The 22,285-nt window shown below is 42.0% G+C and overlaps 1 protein-coding gene across 1 annotated transcript in view; it reads right to left on the bottom strand.

Annotated features, from left to right (window-relative positions):
- CPNE5 (copine 5) overlaps positions 1–22,285 on the bottom strand; it is a 199,411-nt gene that overhangs the window by 139,895 nt on the left and 37,231 nt on the right. The window contains exons 2-3 of the mRNA XM_042462760.1: positions 14,932–14,972; positions 13,256–13,302 (exon numbers count right to left, since the gene is read on the bottom strand). Of these exons, the coding sequence (XP_042318694.1) occupies positions 13,256–13,302; positions 14,932–14,972 (88 nt within the window). The remainder of the gene's footprint in view (positions 1–13,255; positions 13,303–14,931; positions 14,973–22,285) is intronic.

Here is a 22,285-nt window from a genome sequence, read left to right as displayed (position 1 = left end):
CACTCTCCTCACCCACCTTTACCAGACAACAGGAATCTTCTCTCTCTCTCTCTCTCTCTTTCCCTACCTCCCTCGTTCTCTTTCTATTAACTATTTGAAGACTTTGGGTGCTATGTAGAGGGGAGTACTAAGTCACTCTAGAAAGTGGCACAGTGTAATGGTTTCAGTGCTTGACTAGGATACCAGGAGAACAAGGTTCGAAGCCCCTCTTGGCTATGGAAACCCACTGGGTGACCTTGGGCAAGTTAGAATGAGGCCTAAATCAAACTGGTAAACCAGCTAGAATACACCAATTGGATCAATTGTTGAATGTTAAACCAACAGTTTGGTAAATCCTATTGGTTCAGTGGGTGAGGGGGAAAGGGCCATTAAAAACTCTGAAAATCTGGGAACCATAGGCTGGTAATATTAAAAAAATGTATAACAATGCTCTACCTTCTTGCCTTCAAATTTTCCATGCCAGCCTCCAGGTTTCTAAAAACAGTAGCCAAGGAGGCATATAAGACAGTGGCACCAGCAACATATCCTTGTAATTATAACACTGAATTTGGGGAAGACACTTCTAGATGCAAGCAAATATATCTGTGTATTTGCATAATGCAACCCTATGCAGTGGTCCTAGAAATAAGTAGCATCACAATACAAATAATAATTATATGAAACCATTTAGAAAAAGAATATATAACCAAAGTGAGGAATCCCCCAAAAGCAAGTGAACACAAGGATAAATGGAATTGTATCACTCAGAAATGACCTTTTAAAAATATTATTTTTCTTTTCTCAGAAATTTTTGTTCTCATGGGTGAAATAAAAAAGGTTTGAAGTCTTCACTGATTTCAGCAGAGACAAGCCAGTTTTAAAAGGCTTCCCAATGCCTGCTCATCAATGTCACCTTCTCCAGCACTGTATGTGTTCAAATGTCAACATGATAGTGCTTTGCGTAGGCAAACTATGCTCATGTTTTGCTTTTAATACCAGCCATATGGAACAAGGAGAAACAAATCCAGGGAAAAACAAACAAATCCAGATGCTGTGTTCTCTGGAATGAAATGGTGCTTGGTGGCTGATAAACCGAGGAATAGAATTTTCAAAAGCAGGAAATGGGATTTACAGATTCCAATCCTAAGGGGTTTGTGTCCTTTTCCTCTACCAAGGAGGTTATCTGGGATGTTAATTCTACAAGCATTGATGACTAGCTGGAACTGAAATGGAGGTGGCTGGCATTTACTTCTCCTTAATAAATGGACAGCATTAACAGCTCTTAGTCATTTTATGACTGCATATGGGCAGCAGAGGAGTTGAATATGGGGTACTCCAGTGGTGGTTGGTGGTTTCCATGTGAGTGAGGACTGAATCTGCTCTGAGGCTTAGTCTGAACTTAAAAGGAGCCACTACGTTAGATAGCTCTTTTGAAGTTTGATTAAAACTCAGAGCAGATTTACATGTAAGCCACCAGTCACCACTGGAATAACCCATATTGAACTCCTGAACTGAACTTGTCATAAAAATGATCAGTAGTATATGTTGCCACAGTGCTGGGGGGGGGGGGAGTAAATGTCCTTGAAAGTTTGCACTAAAATTTCAGATCAGTTGAGGATTACAATAAAAGCGTAGCAAAGCATTTATTATTATTATTATTATTATTATTATTATTATTGGATCGAGGTGGGTAACAACAAACATAAGAACAATAAAAATAGAACACAAGCCACAAGTAAAAAACATAGCAAAACATATAAAATCCAATTTCCTATCTCCCTCCCACCTAAAAATAGTGTTAAAAAAACAATTCCCAATAAAATATTACCAATAAAGAAGTCAATAAAATCAAGCACAATCAAAGTCCGGTGGGAACAGCTATGCAACTGGCAAGTGAACATTCTGGCAAGGAGGTCAATTTGGGAAGGCCTGCCGGAAGAGATCTGTTTTCATTGCCTTCTTAAAGGCCTCCAAAGATGTTATAAGGCGGATCTCTTCTGGCAGGTCATTCCAGACTTTTGGAGTGGCAACAGAAAACGTCCTCTGGGAAGTCGTTACCAGTCTGGTTTTCTTAGACTGCAAGAGGTTCTTCCCAGAGGACCTGAGAGTGCAGGAAGGATTGTATGGGAGGAGGCCTTCCCTCAGTTAAGCTGGACGCAAGCTATGTAGGGCTTTATAGGTAATGACCAACACCTTATACTGTGCCCGGAAGCTAATAGGCAGCCAGTGTAGGGATTTTAAGATAGGTGTAATAGGATCAAATTTAGAACTCCCTGTAACCAATCTGGCTGCCATATTTTGAACCAGTTGCAGCTTCCAAATGAGGCATGAGGGTTGCCCCATGCAGAGCGCATTGCAGAAATCGAGAAGTTACCAGTGAATGTACTAGGTTTTCCCATTCCAGTAAGGGTCGTAGCTGGCGTATCAGCCGAAGCTGATAACAAGCTGATAACAGGCACTCCTGGCTGTCGCATCCACCTGAGATGACAGCTGAAGCGACAAATCCAGGAGTCCCCCCCAAGCTATAAACACAGTCCTTTAGAGGAAGTGTGACCCCATCCAGAACTGGAGAGCTTATCACCATACCCGGATTAGGATTGCCTATAGCGAGTACCTCCGTTTTATTTGGATTCAGTTTAAGTCTATTTTCCCTCATCCAATCCATTACTGACCTCAGACAGTCATTCAGAGGGGAGATGCCATCCTTGGTCACTGAAGCAGTCCGAGACATGGAGAAGCAAATTTGGGTGTCATCAGCATACTGATAACACCCCGCCCCATGTCTCCGGATGATCTCACCCAGCTGCTTCATGTAAACGTTGAATAGCATTGGAGACACTATCATGCCTTGTGGGACACCCGATTTGAGCTCCCTCTTGGCTGAACAACTGTCCCCAAGTGACACCATCTGGAACCTACCTGAGAGATAGGACCGGAACCACTGCAAAGCAGTGCCCCTGATTCCTAACCCTCTCAGGCGTTCCAGAAGGATACCATAGTCAATGGTATTGAAGGCTGCTGAGAGGTCCAAGAGCACCAACAGGGCCACACTTCCCCTGTCAATACACAGATGGAGATCATCGACCAAGGCGACCATGGCGGTCTCGATGCCGTATCCTGACTTGAAGCCAGTTTGAAATGGATCAAGATAATCGGTGTCATCCAAGACTGCTTGGAGTTGCTTGGCAACTACCCTCTCGATCACTTTGCCCAAAAACGGAAGAAGAGATACTGGCCGATAGTTAGATTTCTCCAGGGGATCAAGGGAAGACTTTTAAAGAATAGGTTTAACCACAGCCAGTTTTAAACTGGCTGGAAAACTGCCTTCCCTGAGGGAGGCATTAATTATAGATCTTAACAAACTCATAGTTGCCTCCCCTCCCTGGATGGCCAGCCATGAAGGGCAGGGGTCAAGAGGGCAGGTGGTCTTTTTGACCTTAGCAAGCAACTTGTCTACATCATCAGTACTCAGAGACTGAAACTGATCTCATTAACAGAGTCGCTGGACACCTCTCTAGACGTTTCTGTGTTAAGGCTGGAGTCTAAGTCAGCCCTTATCCGAGAGATTTTATCTCCAAAGTAGTCATTGAAAATATCACAGCAGGCCTCCGTGGGTTGTAATAATGGATTCAAGGTGGAAGGAGTCTGAGTTAACTTCCTAACCACCTTGAAAAGCTCTGCCAGACGAGACTTCGCAGACACAATAGATGCAGAAAAGAAAGATTTCTTTGCTGCATTTATTGCCTCTTGATAGGCTTTAAGTGAAGTCCTATGATGTGTCTTGTCGGATAGGGATCGAGTCTTTCGCCAGCGGCGCTCTAGTCGTTGTACAGCCCACTTCATCCTTCTAAGATCTTCAGTATACCAAGGTTTTCTATTCAAAGCGGGCTGAAAAGGACGCTTGGGAGCAATTGTGTCAATAGCCTTTGTGAGATCGTTGTTCCAGGTGGACACCAAGGCTTCGACAGATTCACCGACGTTACCAGCCATTGCACCCTCTAGGACTTCCTGGAACCTTTTGGGTTCCATTAGCCTTTGAGGGCGGACCATTCTAATAGGTCCACCACCCCAGGGGGGAGGGTTAATGAATGGTGCCCTTTTGTCCAACCTTAACCAGGAAATGATCCGTCCATGACAAAGGGAAGGTACAAATTACCTCTGCCCACGGATTTTCCTGTTCCGAACAAAAGACCGCATCGATGGTATGACCAGTGCAATGTGTAGGCCCGGAGACAATCTGGGATAGGCCCATGTTTGTCATGGCCCACATGAACTCCCGAGCTGCCCCTGTAAGATCTGAAGAACTGGACTCGAGGGAGATGTTGAAATCTCCCAGAACAAGAAGCCTGGGAGTTTCCAACACCAGCTCCAAGATCAGTTGGGTCAGCTCCGCTAGGGAGTCTGTTAAGCAATGGGGAAACAAAGCCCAACTATCCACCAAAGTGGCACTAAGGCAGGTCAAATTCTTGCCTCTTGAACTGGTGATGTAAGATTACCAGTGAATAGGGTATGACGTAACTTGTGATGAAAAAGTTATGCATTCGGGTTAGGGATTATAAAATCTGTCTAATTTTTTTCATTGTATTTCCTGTTAATATACACCTGCTGGATGTGGGGTTTCATAATTAATATCTAGCATTGGGCATGTGTCCAAGGCCATAATGACCTGCAGAAACAAGGAAAACAGACATGTGATGGAGTCACACTGACCAGAGGACATGTGTGAGACATAGGAGGTTATTGCATTGTGTTTAAAGCAACTTATCCCTGAAGGGATACAGTTGTGTTTAATTTAATTCAGTCTGAATCCAGAGAAAACGGAGGTACTTGTGATAGGTTCCCCTGGTCCAGGAATGGCGGTGGTTCCACCTGTCCTGAACAGGATCACGCTTCCTGTGAAGGACTCTGTGCGCAGTCTGGGGGTGCTTCTTGATTCGTCGCTTCACCTCACAGCTCAGGTGGATGCGACGGTCAAGAGCACCTGTTATCAGCTTCGGCTTATTCGCCAGCTGCGCCCATACCTGGCCCAGAGGGACCTTGAAACGGTAGTACATGCTCTGGTAACCTCTCGATTGGACTTCTGCAATGCGCTCTACATGGGGCAACCCTTGTACCACACCCGGAAGCTACAGATGGTACAGAATATGGCAGCCAGACTGGTCACTGATACTTCCAGGGCCAGTCATATTACACCTGTACTTAAAGATCTGCATTGGCTGCCCATTCGCTTCCGGGCGCAACACAAGGTGTTGGTTATAACCTATAAAGCCCTACATGGCTTGGGCCCAGGATACCTAGAGGACCGCCTCTCCCCATACATTTCGCCCCGCACCCTCAGAACATCTGGGCAGCAACTACTGAGGGTCCCAGGGGCTAGACTGGCCTCCACAGCAAGGAGGTCATATACCATCATCGCCCCGACCCTCTGGAATACGCTGCCCATAGAGCTCCGCTCGGCCACCTCCCTGGCCCAGTTCAGGAAGAAATTAAAAACCTTCCTGTTCCGACTGGCATTCCCAGATACAAATTCCAGCTAATCCTCCCCCCCTCTGACAGCAATGGTACCTGGTTGATTGGGTTTTAATACTGGTTTTAATAGTTTTATTGTACTTGTATCTGAAAATGTATTGTATTTGTTGTGATTGTTGTGCACCGCCCTGATCATAGGAAGGGTGGTATATAAATCAAATTTTTATTATTTATTATTATTATTATTTTAAAACCGGGTGTTATTGCACTCAGTCGCGGCCAGGCGTGTGCAACATGTATGCAGCATGGATCCCAGACATGCTTATCCAGCAAATGGGAGCTTGCCGTTTTTGAAAAGCTGCTGGATAAGTGTGGCTGGGATCCAGGCTGCATATGGCTTGCACTCGCCTGGCCATGACTGAGTGCAGTAACACCCATTTTTAAAATTAAATGTGATTGTATCCCTTCAGGGATAAATTACTTTAAATACAATGCAATAATCTTCATATATACCAGGAAACGGGTGTGCTGATCACCTTGCACTCTCCCCAGGTTCTTTGCATTTCCTCTTACAATAAAGACAAAGGGAGTCCCATTGCAAAGCAATCAGACACTATATCCTTTACCTCACCTAACGTGGTGCTCCTATTCACCTTTCCTGCCCAACCACCCAGGGACTGTCTTAGATCTAATCAATGTTTTGTCACTAGGCGCTAAAGCCATCAGCCATTCCAAATCTCTTTTGTCAATTCCCCAAGAAAATCATCAAGACTCACACTGAATATCACATCAAAATCCCTAGATGGTATGAAATGGGATACAAATATCCCTTACCACTAGCCATGTTGTTACATTCTCTGTGTGTAACTCTCAGATGCTGTCTGAGCCACTTTCCATGGATCTTTCTTCAGGACTAGTAATTATTGTCCTTTTAAACTCCTGATTCCACACCTTTCTTTATGATAGCCTTGTATGGAGGTTGTCTTGGTTTTGTATGTTTGCATGCACCCTTGTACCTTTCTAAATAAAACCCTTCTATTCACTGAAACTGGAGTAGAGTAGTTAGTAGTGGTATACAAAGCTGAAAAGATCCCTGAGGTGACTCTCCTCTCGCAGGCCTCCCTTTGAGCTATAATTTTCACTCAATTTCATAGATACACTGGCACTGGCACTGCTGCCCCCCCCCCCAACATCCCCTCCCACCTTTTAGGGTAACATTCCCAGAATCCTGCTACATTCTCTTCATGGCCCAACTTTGTAACAGGCTGTGATACATTCTTTTTTCCAGATTCAAAAAAGATTACCCATTTTTCTAAAGGACATTTTCTCCTGATGTACATATTTTATGCATTTTCCCTTTTGACTAAAGCACTTCCAAGCATGTGCATCTTTAGGCATGCATATAGTTCAAATGCACCCGTGGCTTTCTGTAAATAAATACTTATTTAATTTATTTATATCCCACCTTTCCCCAAAGACAGGATGGTCCCACAGAGCTTACAATAAGGCTAAAAGCCTGATGATAAAAAGTTAAAAAACAATGAAACAAGTTATCATAACAAAATGTCCTTTATTTTAAAAGGTATATAATAATTTTTAAAACATAACACAGAAGATGAAAATACAGAAGACACATGCACCATAAAAGGGCTAGTCAGACAAATTTAATAATGTAAAATATAATATATGGAGACATTTGTAAAAGCAAAGTATACTGTATATATTGTGAATGATATTTCTATAATAATAATAATAATAATAATAATAATAATAATAATAATAATACGGCTAGCCCCAACCGCTTAACCACCAAATGGTTATTTCAATGAAAAGGTCTTTGCTTGCTAGTGAAAGAAGAGCACAAAGAAGTGGCCAGCCTAACCTCCCATGGAAGGGAATTCCATAACCTAAGAGCAGCCACCAAGAAGGTTCGCTCACACATCCTCACCAGATGGGTCTGGGTTGGTGATGGAACCGAGAGGCTGCCTCCTCCTCCTCCTCCAGTATGCTCTCATACAGGGAAATAAAATATTTCATAATAAACTCTATAGGACTGAATAGTCATAACCAGAACAATTTACAGAAATGTATAGATTTCTTAGTCAAGGTGTACTTTGCTTTGTTACCTCTCTAGAGAGGTGCTAAATTGATACATGTGAATTCAAGAAATTTCTTTTCCATCCCTGTCCTGGACTCTGCTTTTAACCATTTCTACCAGCTACTGTATGCCCCAGCCAACATATGAAGGAGAACTTCTCCAGAAACTACTCATAATGGGGGGATGGGACCATCTGGCTCCATCCTGGCTTCTGAGGGAGAGAGGAGGTAGGCCAATCCCATCAGGCCTCCCCCAAAGGAACTGTGCCCTTCCCAGAAGGCATCTGGCTCCATCCTCCACTCCCTTCCCCTTTTGTATCATGTCTTCTTAGATTGTAAGCCTGAGGGCAGGGAACCGTCTAATTAAAAGATTGTATGTACAGTGCTGTGTAAATTTACAGCGCTATATAAATAAAGTTTAATAATAATAATATTGGAGTAACTTCTCCCTGCTCTTTCTTTCTCCAGCATTGCCTGGATATTTGAGAGAGCCAATGATCAGCAAAAAAAGGAGAAATCTAGAGAATACTTGTCTGGTCCATTGACCACAGAAACCTTCCTGCACACATCAGCGGCACAGCAGCATCTGTATGTTGCTTTTCCCTGAGGCCAGCTGACCTCCAACAGAGCAAGTGCCCATTGAGAGCAACAATGCTAATTGTTGCCTTCAAGCTCCTCCAAGAATAGTAGCAAAAGGCCTGGCAGCTCTGACAGCAGATATTATGGGAAGGTCCTATGTCCCTTGCTCTTACATGACAAAACTAGGCTCTGTGGTGCTGTGAACAAATGAAAGAGATTGCCCATGTTCTTGATGCAGACTGACAGAACAGAACTCCCTGCCTGGATAGCACAAGAATTTTTTTTAGACATGACAGTTTTTGATGCCAAGGCTTCAGCTTTGTGCATTTAGATGTACAGAGATGTATATCCTCGTGCAATGACTATGCTTTTAGTTACCCTGAGGCCACTCTGCCAAGAATCAAATAAGCTTAACAGAGGAGTCTTTGCGGCCTAAACTATACAGCCCTGAACACATTACATGTAGACTCAGTCTGGTCTGTCTGTTTTCCTTTCATTTCTGTCCAAACATTTGTATGTGTCTCTGTGGAAATGCAATTACTATTTGGCTGTATATAGCTAATTAATGGGATTCCCTCTGCCAAAAATAATTGCTTCTTTTTCATGTAATGACTTTTCTACATTGGCACCATGTCCATGCTGAGATCCGGTGCCACCCTCAGCCTGCAACAGTTCAACACGGACATCAGTTGTATAGAAATTTGTTATTACTTTGCAGCTTTATTTACCTGATGATTTATGAGCACTGGGACCAAACAGCAGCTGTATAATGCCAGTCCTCAGGCAAAGACTTGTTTCTGTTTTCTTCACATTCATATTTCAGAGCATCCAATTAAGTTGGGGGAATGCAGCTTATTACACAGAATGTACATGTAATTTGGTAAATCCTGAAACTTCTACAGGCTGCTGCTGCCCTAACTCATGTAGCCCACGAAAATGTACAGAGCCAGAACCTTAGTATATGTATTTAATCTGCATCAGGGACAGGGAACACCAGATCTGCCACTCCAGGCCTCCATGATCTGGATAGGGGTGGTCAACTTCCAGAGGCCCACACCTCAGGGCCAAACCCAACCCTCTAACCCCTACTCCCCCCAAGAAAACAATAGCTTTGCTCAAAAGCAATTATTCTTATTCCATGGTTTAGTTTTGTATTTGTTGCTTTTTTGATCATTTTGCCAATTTCCAGGTGGCTAAAATAGGGTGATGATAATTCCCATTCATCCCGTATGGGCACAACTTGGCATTTGGGTGCCAAGTGGTTTGTTTTTTTTCTTGCAAGATTGGGTGGCATGGGAAGGTGGGTCATAAGTTGTTGACCTCAATGAGGCATTATACACAATCCATGGGTTCATCCAACCCTGTGTTAAATGGTGGTAGGGAGTGGGACATGACAACATGTCCCATGGCCAGGCCTTCTGATGTTATTGTTTTGGTTGGTTATACGTGTTGGTTGGAGCTCCTCCAGTGACACTTTGGCTGGGAAGCCAGCTTCACTGTGTGTGAGATTCCTCTAAAGGAGGAAGTCCTGCAAGACCAGAAAACCCTCCATCCAGTATGTCAGCCAGGGAACTCAGCATCATTGGGAGGAATGTCTCTGTTGCCCCTAGACATCTTTGTAATGGCATCACTATTTGTAGGGTTTCACCTGTTGAGAAAACCACATGCGAAAAAGTACCAACAACCCAGATGAAATGCCAACTAGAAGAGCCTCCACTGTATTACAGAAAGATACATGATTATTTGGATTCATGATTATGTGGTTTTACCACATTAGTATATTGTGAGGCCATGACAGTGAGATGGTACTTTGATGATGATCACCACCACCTCCACCACCACCACCGTTTCTTGGTGGGGGTTGGCAACGGCAGGAACAGCAGAAGAGAAATTCTAGAATTTGTTGTAGACTGGGCATCAGTTTCTTCCCTTACTTCTCCTAAACCAGTTATTCAACTGTGACAAGCACCAGCTGAGCTGCAAGAATACATGGTTACATCATGATGTCACGTAAATCTAGAGCCAAAGCCAGTCAAACCAGTGGGGGGCACCCTCCTTTTCTCCCACACTACATCTGGAATGATGCCAGTTTATAATGTAGTGTTGTTCCAAGTGAGGCATTGTGAGAATACATGATGGCCAACAACAGCAGATAATTAGTTAGGAAAATGGAGGTGCTGCCATCTCAGCCTTCACAATATTTTAGACACAAAAGCAGCTACAGTTTTCATTTCCAGACATCCCCTGATTTTTCTGCCAGAGAAAAGGCTTCTCTGTCCCACCCAATTTCCTGTTCAGCTCCACTTTCACCCATTCTCTTTGTGCTACATTTCTTCAACAGTGACAGCTCTGCATGGCCCTTTGTCAATTTAATCTGTCTAACATTGTCATAAAGACAGGAAGATCTTGTATAACTTCAAAAAAAGTACCCAGCAAATGGCCAGAAAAAAAATATGCATTTTTCCATTAGGAAGTAATTAAGCTACATGCTAATATAAAGCTTACTTTCTGTTTTACATGATTAGCAAAGCTGTATTTCTGAATCATCTGGCTTCATCAAAATCTGAAAAAGAAACTGAGCTCAGACATGTGCAATTTATTGCAATCTTCTTTGTAATGAAAGTTTTGATTATGAAGACAATTAAAGGAGATGGAAATGCCTTAATTAGTTTTTTTGTTGGCACTGTAAAAACTTGAGGCACAGTTACACATATACCCTGCCATGGGCACAGTTGCCCACATTGGGAAGATTGTGTACCTCTTTCCTCCTTCCTCATCTCTGAGAAGCAATGGCCTTTCACTTTGCATGAACAAAGTGGCATGTATACCTTGCAGTATCCCAGCTGTTACTTTTAGCTGCTTTTGAGTCCCTATTTTGGGAGAAAGCAGGGATATAAGAAAATACAACAACAACAACAACAATTTTAACATAAGGCCTGTTTGTCCTTTCCTTATATGTTTCCAGCCATCTCTCTTCTCCCCATGGCTACAGCATCCAAGCTGGATAACAACTGCATTTGAAGTAGGGGAAATTTTTCACCACTGAACATACATTGCAGCACAGATGCACCCATTCTTTCACAACTGGAAGTCGAATGATATCACATCCAGTTTTGCTTTCCACCATTTTCTGTATGGCTTGGACTTGGAGAATCATTGGTGGGGAGGACAGCAAAGCTTCCTTGTTTGGGGTGTTTTTCAGCTATTTGAGAATAAGAAAATATGTTAATTTTTTAAATTGGTTATTCTGGGGCTTTTGTGGTACCATGGGGGACTTGGGGCATGTAAAATTGAGGTTAGGGGGCTGCATACCACAGTTTTACCACTTCTGGATAGGCCTGCCCCAATAGATAGAGAGGCAGACTGGATGGATGGATGGATGGATGGATGGATGGATGGATGGATCATGTGGATGTCAGGAACACCAGGGCCACTGTCAACTCAATGGAGCTGCAGAATCTGATGTACTCCCAACAGCAAAGTCAACAACACAATCACAAGAGAAATCTGCCATAGCAACACTATCAGCCACCCAGCAATAGCAACATTCTGGAAAGACACAAATCCATACATGGTACTGACAACAAAGCCATGATGACATCACTTTGCTGCATCCCCTTCATAACGATAATGCAAAACAAACCTGGCAGAGACAGCCCATAGTGCAAACGGACACCCCATCACCACAGAAAAGGAGGTAGGTAGTTGACATCTTCAGCCACAAGCTGGGCTCATTCTGTGGGCCATGGGTTCACAACCTCATTCAGTCATTTGCCTGACTCAACCATGCTCCAGGATGCATTTCATTACCCCACACCTCTTGTCCACAATCTAGTCATGCCTTCCCAATGTTGATTTGCTTGATAGCCAACATGTGATGACTATTCCCCTCAATATATCATGGATTCAATCCCCACCACCATGAAGAACATTCTACTTCTAGAAGGCTCGCTGCTTGGCTTGTTCCATCTGCAGTAACTATGCAGATACAGTGCGCCCTTCCCTTACGCAGGGGATCCGTCCCAGACACACACACACCACGTAAGGGAAATACTGCATATGGTGGAGCCCCATTGAAAACAGTGGGTCTTGTGCCTGTGGCATGAGTGCTATTGCCTCTTCCAGCATGCGGATTTCAGCGTATCCTGAAAGCTGTGTATGGCATGCCCGCATGTGAAGCGGGCACACTATACTTTATTTGCAAAAGCACTTCAATCAGGACATATATTTGATTAAGTAATAAAAGTAACAGTGTGTGATGAATAGAACCTCAAGCTGACCAATGAGAAGGCAGCTAGAGCTCAGCCAATCAGGTGCTGGCTGAAGAATTGGAAAAATTCAGTGTGACAGTTGGTTTAGTTACTTAGGGTTGAGAATTCTGAGGGTGAGAATTCTGACAGTTGAAGGGGAACAGTTAAGCCTGAGAGAGAGTTGTGTTCCGGGAGTTCCTGAGGGAACAGATTAGAGTTGTTGATAGACCATGGAAGGGTCTGATAAGTACAAAGTGGGACAGTGTTAGGTACAAGCCAGACTTTGACACTGTATATTAGGATCACTGTGATAACTTGATATTCCCCATTTTAATTGTGTTAGTCTCAGTCAAGACAATTTGAATTACTCCACTGAGCTGAGGGGAGAGGACAGGGATATCCATTCTAAAGATAAAGGCCACCCTTCCTTGTTAGCCTCTTGCTAGCAAAGGTACAGCACCGCAACAGCTACACTGTTGTGGTGTTGTGCTCTGGAAGCATAGGGAAGTGTAGATGTAATCCCACCTTACCCATAGGGCACTTGTTGAGGACAGAATCAAGCTATGTAAAGCATTCACACCTACAGTAGTATCATCAAATGTCACTCTCATCAAAGTGGATGATCAAGGCGTGAAAACAAACTGTGTACACAAACTAATTGTCCCACCTTACCTAAGTTGTTAGAAGATGAATCACAACCCTTGGTATAGAGGTGGAGAAACTGACTCAACAAAGCAGAGAAGTGGTTTGCAATTATTACCCTGGAGATCGGAAGATGAATAGCAGAGTGGAATCCAGGGCTTTTGCTCAGCCAAAGCCTTAGCATTTTTCTCCAACTGAAACTTTCCTAACATAATGAAAAATAAATGCAAGTTACATACCTCTCTCCACTGCTTCGTCTCTATGCCTTGAGTATACAGCACGCACACTGCAAAGGGAGAAAAAAAATTATAGGTCAGCTCATCCGGTGGCATGGTGAAAAGAGTTTAGCAACAGGGATTGTGCTCCACACACTATATTAGCTAGACACCTCAGGCTTTTCCAAGAAGAGAAACCAAGCAAACCCACTGAAGCCTGTCTCCCCAAAGGTGATTTGAGAGTGGATTCCTGAAAATTGGAAAGCCATGGTCCATTATCTCTTTTGTTCCTTTCCACCACACTGATACTGTTTATTACAAGGTGTGCAAAAATAGCACTAAGGCATCGCTTCTGTTTTGGTTGCACAATGGAAAGCATTCTTGCCACACACACTCCACTGCCCTTTCCACCTCCCCAAGTCCTTGCAGTCAAACAGACAAAATCAGAGTGCTTGGATTCTAGACAAAGGATATGATGGAAAATTGGAATAGATGCTTCTGAAATAGGCATATACTTCACAGCAAGTACTACAGCATGGCTTGAGACCTGGGGTGGCATGGCATTTCATTTCTAATAGAAGCCCCTCTTTCAATGGCATCTGAGCTGCAGGTACAGCCATATTCATTCTGTCCACCAGTTCACTCCTCCAAAAATCAAGACATAAGCAGCCTCTCATCCCACTTCTACAATAGAAATCACAAAACAGTCTTTCTTAGAGGTCAGCCACATTCACAAATTTAACTTTCCACTACCCTCACATCAGCAAAATCACCTCTGACTTTTCCTTTTTAAGAAAACCCGGTGAATTTCACAGGGTTGCCATAGGTTGACAGGTAACTTGAAGGCACACACATATACCCTCACATCTACAGTGCCCATATATATGTGTGTGTGTGTGTGTGTGTGTGTGCTTGTGTGTGTGTATGGGGATTATGGGAGCTGTAGTCCAAAATTGCAACTTTTCTAAGCTTCACAACTGCTCACAGGAATGAAAGAAAGCTAAAATGCTCAAGAAATAAAGTATTTTTTTTTAACAGAGAGGACCAAGCTGCCTTCTATGGAATCATCCCAAAGTCTCTCACTCAATATATCTTTGTCCCTTGCCTTTTTCCTCTTAAAGTCCTAGTACGAAAGAGCCTCAACTTCTTACTACAGAAAATGGAAAGTTGACTCTCTTGTGATTTTGCAAAGCAACCACAGAAATCTGGAAAAGATCTTAAGGGTCACTTGTTTAAATTAGCCAATAAAGATGCTTTCATTAAAGTGCTTGGCTCTCTTTCAAATTTTCCACATTGCTAAAACACATCAGAGATGTAAAGAAGATTAATGAGGTTTTAATGAAGAGATGCTCCAAAGCACTGGCAAATGGGCAGAGAGCAAATACTGCTCGACTGAGCTTTTGGGGGGCTTTGCTGCTTGTATATATAAAGCTCTCAGTCAGTGCATTGTTTCTGTTTGGTGCAAAGGTACAGCAGTATACATCTCCTTGCACATCCAGAGTCCCTCTTTTGAAAAGAACAGGGAACCTACAGAAATCAGAGATATCTGTGATGTGCTGGGTTTGATCTTTAAAGCCCTACACAGTTTGGGTCTGAACTATTTCTTGATTCTTCCAGACCCATCATAAGCTAAGTACGAAAACTGTATAACCAACTACAGGAAAAACAGTGAAGTTACAGTATATAAAACATATACATACGTGGATCAGATTTGGAGAATGTATCTTTATCCAGAAGATTCCTGAAATGAAAGGAAAGAAACAAGGAATTAAACAATAGCAATGATGGATCAATTTTCATTACAGAAACAGAGCTGGTCAACATACCCTCATTTAAAAAAAACTAGAATAGAATATGAACTCCATTAAAAACATACAGCACTCATTTATTTTCTGAGCACAACACTGACACACTACTGAACTTGTTCTCTGAAGAACAGTTGTTAAGGCTAAGCTTTTGGCAGCTGTTGAAGGTGATTCAAGGAGTCTGGTTGAGCCATGGTAAGGGATTATGGAAGTTATAGTCAAACCATGCAGAAATTCAAGGGTTCCACAGGCACAGCCTTAACTAACCTGCTGCCTTCTGGTATGGTAAGGGCTGTGATCCCAATATCAGCACCAATGTAGCTGCTGGCTTTTACACATGGAATGGAAGGGTTGCCATCTTGTTCTTCACTTCTAGCAACAATCTGTCTGGATTTGAAATAACCTAGAGCCAAGTGAAGAATTGCACCAAGCCAAGCCAAGGTAACATGCCAGAAACTCAGGCAATGTTTTGTCTCGCATAGAAAAATTAGAAAATATTTATTCTTAATACAAATCAGGAAAACTGCCAAACATCTTGGCTTCCCACATACTAATTTATTTATATTAACATATTCCTATTAAACATCAATTATCATTTTCACCCTCATAAATTAATGTGAAGTAAGACCTAGAGGCCTCTTTCCAAAGCAGAGGTAGATAACCCAACCCTCCAGATTTCTTGTACTCCAGATCCCATCAGACTCTACCAGCATGGCCAACAGTAAAGGATGATAGGTATGGTGGTCCAGCAACCAGACGATGGCTAGAATTTACCCACTGCTTCTAAAAAGGATTTATATACAAAAGGTGATTAATATTATCAAGAAGCCTAAGGTAGGGCCCATATATTGGACTCATTTGTGAAAATGTTTAATTTGTCTTACATTACTGAGTCTGCTCTTAAATCCATGTGAAAATGTACTGGAATCTAACTAATGCAAGAAAAAATGTTATGACAATTTCATTTGTAAATTGGAAAACATTTGTAAATAGCACAGAAGGGCAGATGTTGTATATCCCAGACAGGAGAATTCATTCCTGCTCCCTATAGATTTTGCTTCTGTGCTGACACAAGTGACCCCCTTCACCTCTGACTGAAGATGAAATCACAACTGGTTGGGCAGAACTTAGTGAAGATGCATAAAAGTTAGATCAGTTTGAATGCATATTCACCAGTTTTTAAAAATGTCCTGATTCATCCTTGTGGATGTCAGAAACAGATGCAAAGACTGTGCACTATATAACAACAGAGCCTTTAAACTTTGGTGAAACTTTTGCCTATGCTAGAATGTATGTAGTCAATGTTTTTGTGTTTTATTATTTTTCTGTCTAACATAAAATTTTATTATATTAGGAATTAGTCCCAGGGATCCTGGCAGCTCCATTCAGTGTATTTTGAAATGTAATAGCTTCCATTCCTCCAAGACCAGTCCCTACAGCTTGCTTGTTTGGTCAATCCAAAATCCTTACAAGAATATCCATTTTCTGTGAACTATCCAGCACTTACAGTGCTGAATGAAGTCCAAAAAGGCTGTGAGAAAGATGTTACCATAAATCGGTGGAATCTTTTGCCAAATTGGATGAATTTTGGATTGGGCCCTAATGGCAGAGAGTGTCAGCAATGAATAGAAGAGATAATGAGGGATTAGAAAGAGCTTAATAGCATTCCAGCTTCAGAGCCAGGGCTCCTGTGAATGTTTCTTTCAATAGCTTATCTTCAAAGCATGCAAGAGCACCAATTAAATGTAAGGAGATATACAGACTGAGTGCAGAGGGAGCTTGTTTCAAATCTTTGCTACACTCATTCCAGGAAACAATATTTTATGGCTTTAGAAGAAAGAATCTAAACTTCAGGGATTGCAGCAGTTCAGGAGGCTGCATTTGAGCAGGGAGGAAAACTGTTCAGAGTCAGTCCAACAGTAACTAGGGGGGCAGAAATAAGACTTGCATGTTTCCCCCTGTATGGTTACTGCCAAGTGAGTAGATAAAGGGTGCATCCACACTACACTACACAATTATAAATTTTTGATATCACTTTTACCACCATGGCTCCATCCCATGGGATCCTAAGATTTGTAGCTTAGTGAAGTGCTTAGAATTATCTAGTACGTTCCCCTGAACTACTATCTGAGTTGTTTGAGAGGCAATTCTAAGTACCACACAAAACTGCAAAACCCATGCCTCCATAGGATGGACACATGCTAGCTAAAGTAGTATCGAAACTTTATAATTGTACAGAGTGGATATATCCAAGATGTGCTGATGGGATTGCAGGCGGCAAAGGACATTATGGTCCCCAATTATGGACAAACATAAAAAAGACTGAAGGCATGAACAAGAAGTTACTAATTACTGAGTGACTCATCCACTGTTAATTCATTCTAAACATTCAAAAGGTTAAGAAGAGATCTTGAGAGGATGGATGATCTACTCACTTGACTGCAGAACTGATATCTAACAAGAAAGGAGGGAAAGTCACACACTGGCCTGTTATTCTGACATGTAATGAAGCGAAAAGAGCCAGCAAAGTGCAGTGGTAGTGCTGGACTAGGACTTTGGAGACCAGAGTTCAAATCCTAGCTTGGCCATTGAAACCCACTGGGTGACCTTGGGCAAGTCACATTATCTCAGCCTTAGGGGAAGGCAATGGCAAACCTCCTCTGAACAAATGTTGCCAAGAAAACCCCATGAGAGGTTTGCTTTAGGGTCACCATAAGTCAGAAATGACTTGAAGGCACACAGCAACTACAGAATGAAGCCAAAGGGGCAAAGAAATTCTGGGAATCCATCAGTCACTGGTTCTGGAGGTGAAAGGTGAAAGAAGAGGACTGATCCAAGCAACCTGATGTCTTTTCATGATATGGCCAAAGTATGACAGTTCCAGTTTAGTAATCTTGGCTTCTAGGGAGAGTTCAGTCTTGATTTGCTCTATTCATCTTTTTAGCAGTCCATGGTATCCACAGAACTCTTCTCTAGCACTACATTTCAAATGAGGCAATTTTCTTGCTATCAGCTTTCTTTATTGTTCAGCTTTCATAAAACATAGATATTGGAAATATGATGTAATGGACTATCCTAAATTTAGTATTCAGTTATATATCTTTACACTTCAGGATCCTGTCTAGTTCCTTCATAGCTGCACTTCCATCGGCGTTTGAAGCTCAACATGTCCAAAACAGAGCTTCTTGTCTTTCCTCCTAAGCCCACCCTTCAACTCTCCTTTTCTGTCTCTGTGGACAACACTTCTATTCAACCAGTCCAGCAAGCCCGCAGTCTTGGTTTTATCTTTGACTCTTCTCTGTCGTGTATCCCTCAGATCCAGACCACAGCCAAGGCTTGTAGATTCTTTTTGTACAATATTGCCAAAATCCGACCATATCTCTCTGTCTCTACTGCCAAGATCCTGGTCCATGCCCTAGTGATCTCACGACTTGATTACTGTAATGTCCTCCTGGCTGGGCTTCCTCTTTCTCACCTCCGTCCTTTAATCTCTGTCCAGCATTCAGCTGCACGCATTATCACTTCCACCCACCGCTCTGAACACATCTCTCCTGTGTTGGCATCCCTTCACTGGCTCCCCTTCCCTTTCCGCATTCAGTATAAGCTCCTGCTGTCGACATTTAAAGCTCTCCATGGACTGGCCCCTCCTTACTTATCAGACCTTCTTTCTCCTCATCTTCCCACTAGGGCCCTCCGTTCTGGTAGTCAAGGTCTGCTGTCCCAGCCCAGGATTTCCTCTGCCCCATCCCGGATTCTCCCCTTTTTCACTTGCTGCCCCTCACTCCTGGAACCTTCTTCCCCCACAAGCAAGAGCCATCACTTCTTTAACCAGCTTCAAAACGGAGTTGAAAACCATCCTGTTCAGAGAAGCCTTCCCAGGCATTGCATAATTGTTGCTTACTACTTGATGTGCTTTTGTTGCCTGTTTATCAAACCATTTCCTGCATTGCTATGTACTGTATATGTATTATCCTACTTGAGAGTATGTATTTTCCCTGGAAGATGATTAACCATCCATTATGAAGCCAAGCCCTCCCTCCAGTCCATCTGCCTTGGTCCAGGCCTCGGAGGTAGAGAGGAACTGCTGGACCTCTTACCCTTTCCCGCCACCACTCCCTTCTCCTTCTGTGTCATGTCTTTTTAGATTGTAAGCCCGAGGGCAGGGAACTGTCTAACTAAAAAGATTGCATGTACAGCGCTGTGTAAATTTACAGCGCTTCATAAATAAAGGTTAATAATAATAAAATAATAATAGTTTTTGACTGCAGTCTCCATTCTGATTGATTATTGAGCCAAGGTATGGAAAATCTTAAACTATTTCAATGTCTTCATCATCAACTTTAAAGTTATGTAAATCATTTGTGGTCATTATTTTTGTTTTCTTAAGTTCCACTGTAAACTCATCCTTACACTTTCTTCCTTGACTTTCTTCAGTAACCATTCTAAATCTTTGCTATTTTCTATCAGTATTATGGTATTATTTGTATATCTTAAACTGTTAATGTTCCTTCCTCCAATTTTCTCACCCCCTTCTTCCGAGTCTTATCCTGCTTTACATGTGACACATTCAGTGTCCAAGTTAAACAGATAACACTGATAAAATAATAGCCTTTCCTCATCTCCTTGCCAATTGGAAACAATTCCATTTCTCTGTATGCTGTCCAGACAGTAGCCTCTTGTCCTGAGTACAGTTTATGCACCAGGACAATCAAATGTAGCATACCCATTTCTTTAAGAGTGATCCATAGTTTTTCACAGTCTACACAATCAAAGGCTTTGCTATGTTCTATCAAAACATGGGCTGGTTTTCTTTTGAAATTCTTTGGTGCACCCCATTATCTAAGATATGTTTGCAATATGATTCCTAGAGCCTCCTCCTTTCCTGAACCCAGATTGAACATCTGGCATTCACTTTCCATATATGGCAAAAGTCTTCACTGTAGAATGTTGAGCATAACTTTGCTTTCATGGGAAATGCAATAGTCCTGTGATTACTGCAATCCCTGGTTTCTCCTTTCTTGAGGACTGGAATGTAAATTGAGTGTTTCCAATCTGTGAACCATTGCTTTGTTTTCCATATTTGTTGACAGATTTTAGTTAGAACTAGAGTAGATTCTGTCTCTGTAGCTTGAAGCAACTCTGTTGGTGTGCCATCTGTTTCTGGAGATTTATTTTTCCCAAGTGCTCTGAGTGCAGCTTCCACTTCACATTCCAAAACTGGAGGTTCATCTTCAAATGGTTCTTCTTCTAACGAATCTGTCCTCCTTATATTTCTGTTATATAGTTCCTCAGTGTATTGTTTCCATCATCTTTTTATTTGTATTTAGCCATGTAATGTGTTCCTCTGATGGTTGTAGAGCATCACGTTCATGGTTTAATTTTCCCATTGGGATCTCAGATCTTGTGGAAGAGATCTCTTTTCACTCCTTTTCTGTTCTCATCTTCTAATTTTTTGATTATTATAGTAGTTTTCCTTATCCTTGTGCATAAGTCAATGAACAGTTATAGTCAAGGTTCTTATTCTATTTTGGTCACCTTTTACTTCTACTTTTCATCTGTTTTTAAATCTTTGAAGAGTTTCATCTGTCATTCATTGAATCTTCTCTTTCTTTTTGGAAGCAGATAGTGTTTATTTGCATTCTTCCATGACAATGTATTTGCCTTCAGTCTAGAGTTCTTCTGGCTCCTGGTCAGTTAGGGTTGTACATCTATTTTCTCACATTATCTTTAAGTTGTACAGGAATATTCTTCAGGTTGTATTTTGGCACTATGGTTGATTTAGTGTTCTTCTTTTGCTTTGTTCTAATTTTTTATATATATATTAGTAGTTCATGGTGATCTATCATCAGTAAGAACAGAGTCATCATTTCCCCCATTTTTTGAAAACAGTAGAATACATGGGCTTCCAACTATGATTTTGCAATGATATTCTTATTGAGTAGGATGCCCTGCCCTGCAATGACAAACTGCACTTACTGCTTGACAATTATGTGAAGAGACAGTAGAATTTGTGTGGGCGACAGCGATGAATTACCTGAATGACCCCTTTTGTGTGAGAAGTACACATATAGAAAAAGAAAAATAAGCCCCCCTCTCATCCCGAAGGAGTCAGAATAATGCATGGGGAATGGGCTTCATACAGGTTGTTATGCCTGGAGTGGTAGCATGGGAAGTAATGCAGAAACCACAGCACAAGAGTGTGAGAAGAAAAAGAGGCACAAAAATTATGAAGGAACAGAACAGCCAGAAATTAGAAATATAATAATCTCAGCCAACTGGGAACCGTTTGTCCTTCTGCTGATAACATTGGCCTATTGATGATACAAAAATGCCACTTTCCTCTCAGCATTGTTTTCCTCTAGGAGTTCTTGATATGTCACCCTCTCCTGTCCCTCCATACTGTCTCTATTCCAGCAATGATAAAAGCCCCTCTGGGATGAAAACAAAACCTCCTCTAGTCTCTCCATGCATTGAAAAATGGTGACTTTCTGCAGGAGGATGAGGATTGGGTGACTACCCCCCCCCCCCGCCAATAAAATAATACTCTACTGGCAGGATAAGGCATACAAATGTTGCCAAAAAGACAAAAATATTCAGTGCTCAAGAAAAGCCAAGAAGGTAGCTGCATCACACTGCTAAGACAGAAACCTAGATTGCAGAAAAACACAAAGAGGAAACAAGGTGAAAATGAGTCAGAAATTGGGGAGAAGCCACAGGAAAGGAACAGAAAGGCCCCAGAATGACAATTCCAACCAGTGGATGAACCTTGACCATCTGTGGAAGAATTTCAGTCCTGCCTACTTCCCCATTTTGTGTCATGCATCAGATCACAGACTTCCTAGATTTCTGGTCTTTCACTCAACAAGCACAATGCAATAATAAGGAGTTATAATAATTATAACATTATATATAATGTTAAAATAAGACATTAGATACTCATTAGTTAAGCCTAGAGAATATTGTAGTGTAATGGCTTGAGTGTTGGACTAAGACTCCGAGAAACCAGGGTCTGACCCCACGCATGGCCATGGAAATCTACTAGGCGATTGTGGCAAATTGTGTCTACAGTGTAGAAAGAATGAAGTCTGACACACTTTAACTGTTGTGGCTCCATCCTACATAATCCTGGAACTTGTAGTTTTGTGAGGCACCAGTAATCTTTGCAGAAAAGGAAAAAGATCTTGTAAAACTACAAATCCCAGAATTCCATACTATGAAGTTACAGCACTTAAAGTGATGTCAAACTGCA

Source organism: Sceloporus undulatus, chromosome 4, assembly GCF_019175285.1.
Source record: "Sceloporus undulatus isolate JIND9_A2432 ecotype Alabama chromosome 4, SceUnd_v1.1, whole genome shotgun sequence".
NCBI classification, from domain to species: Eukaryota; Metazoa; Chordata; class Lepidosauria; order Squamata; family Phrynosomatidae; genus Sceloporus; species Sceloporus undulatus.
This window is presented reverse-complemented; position numbering and strand designations above follow the sequence as displayed.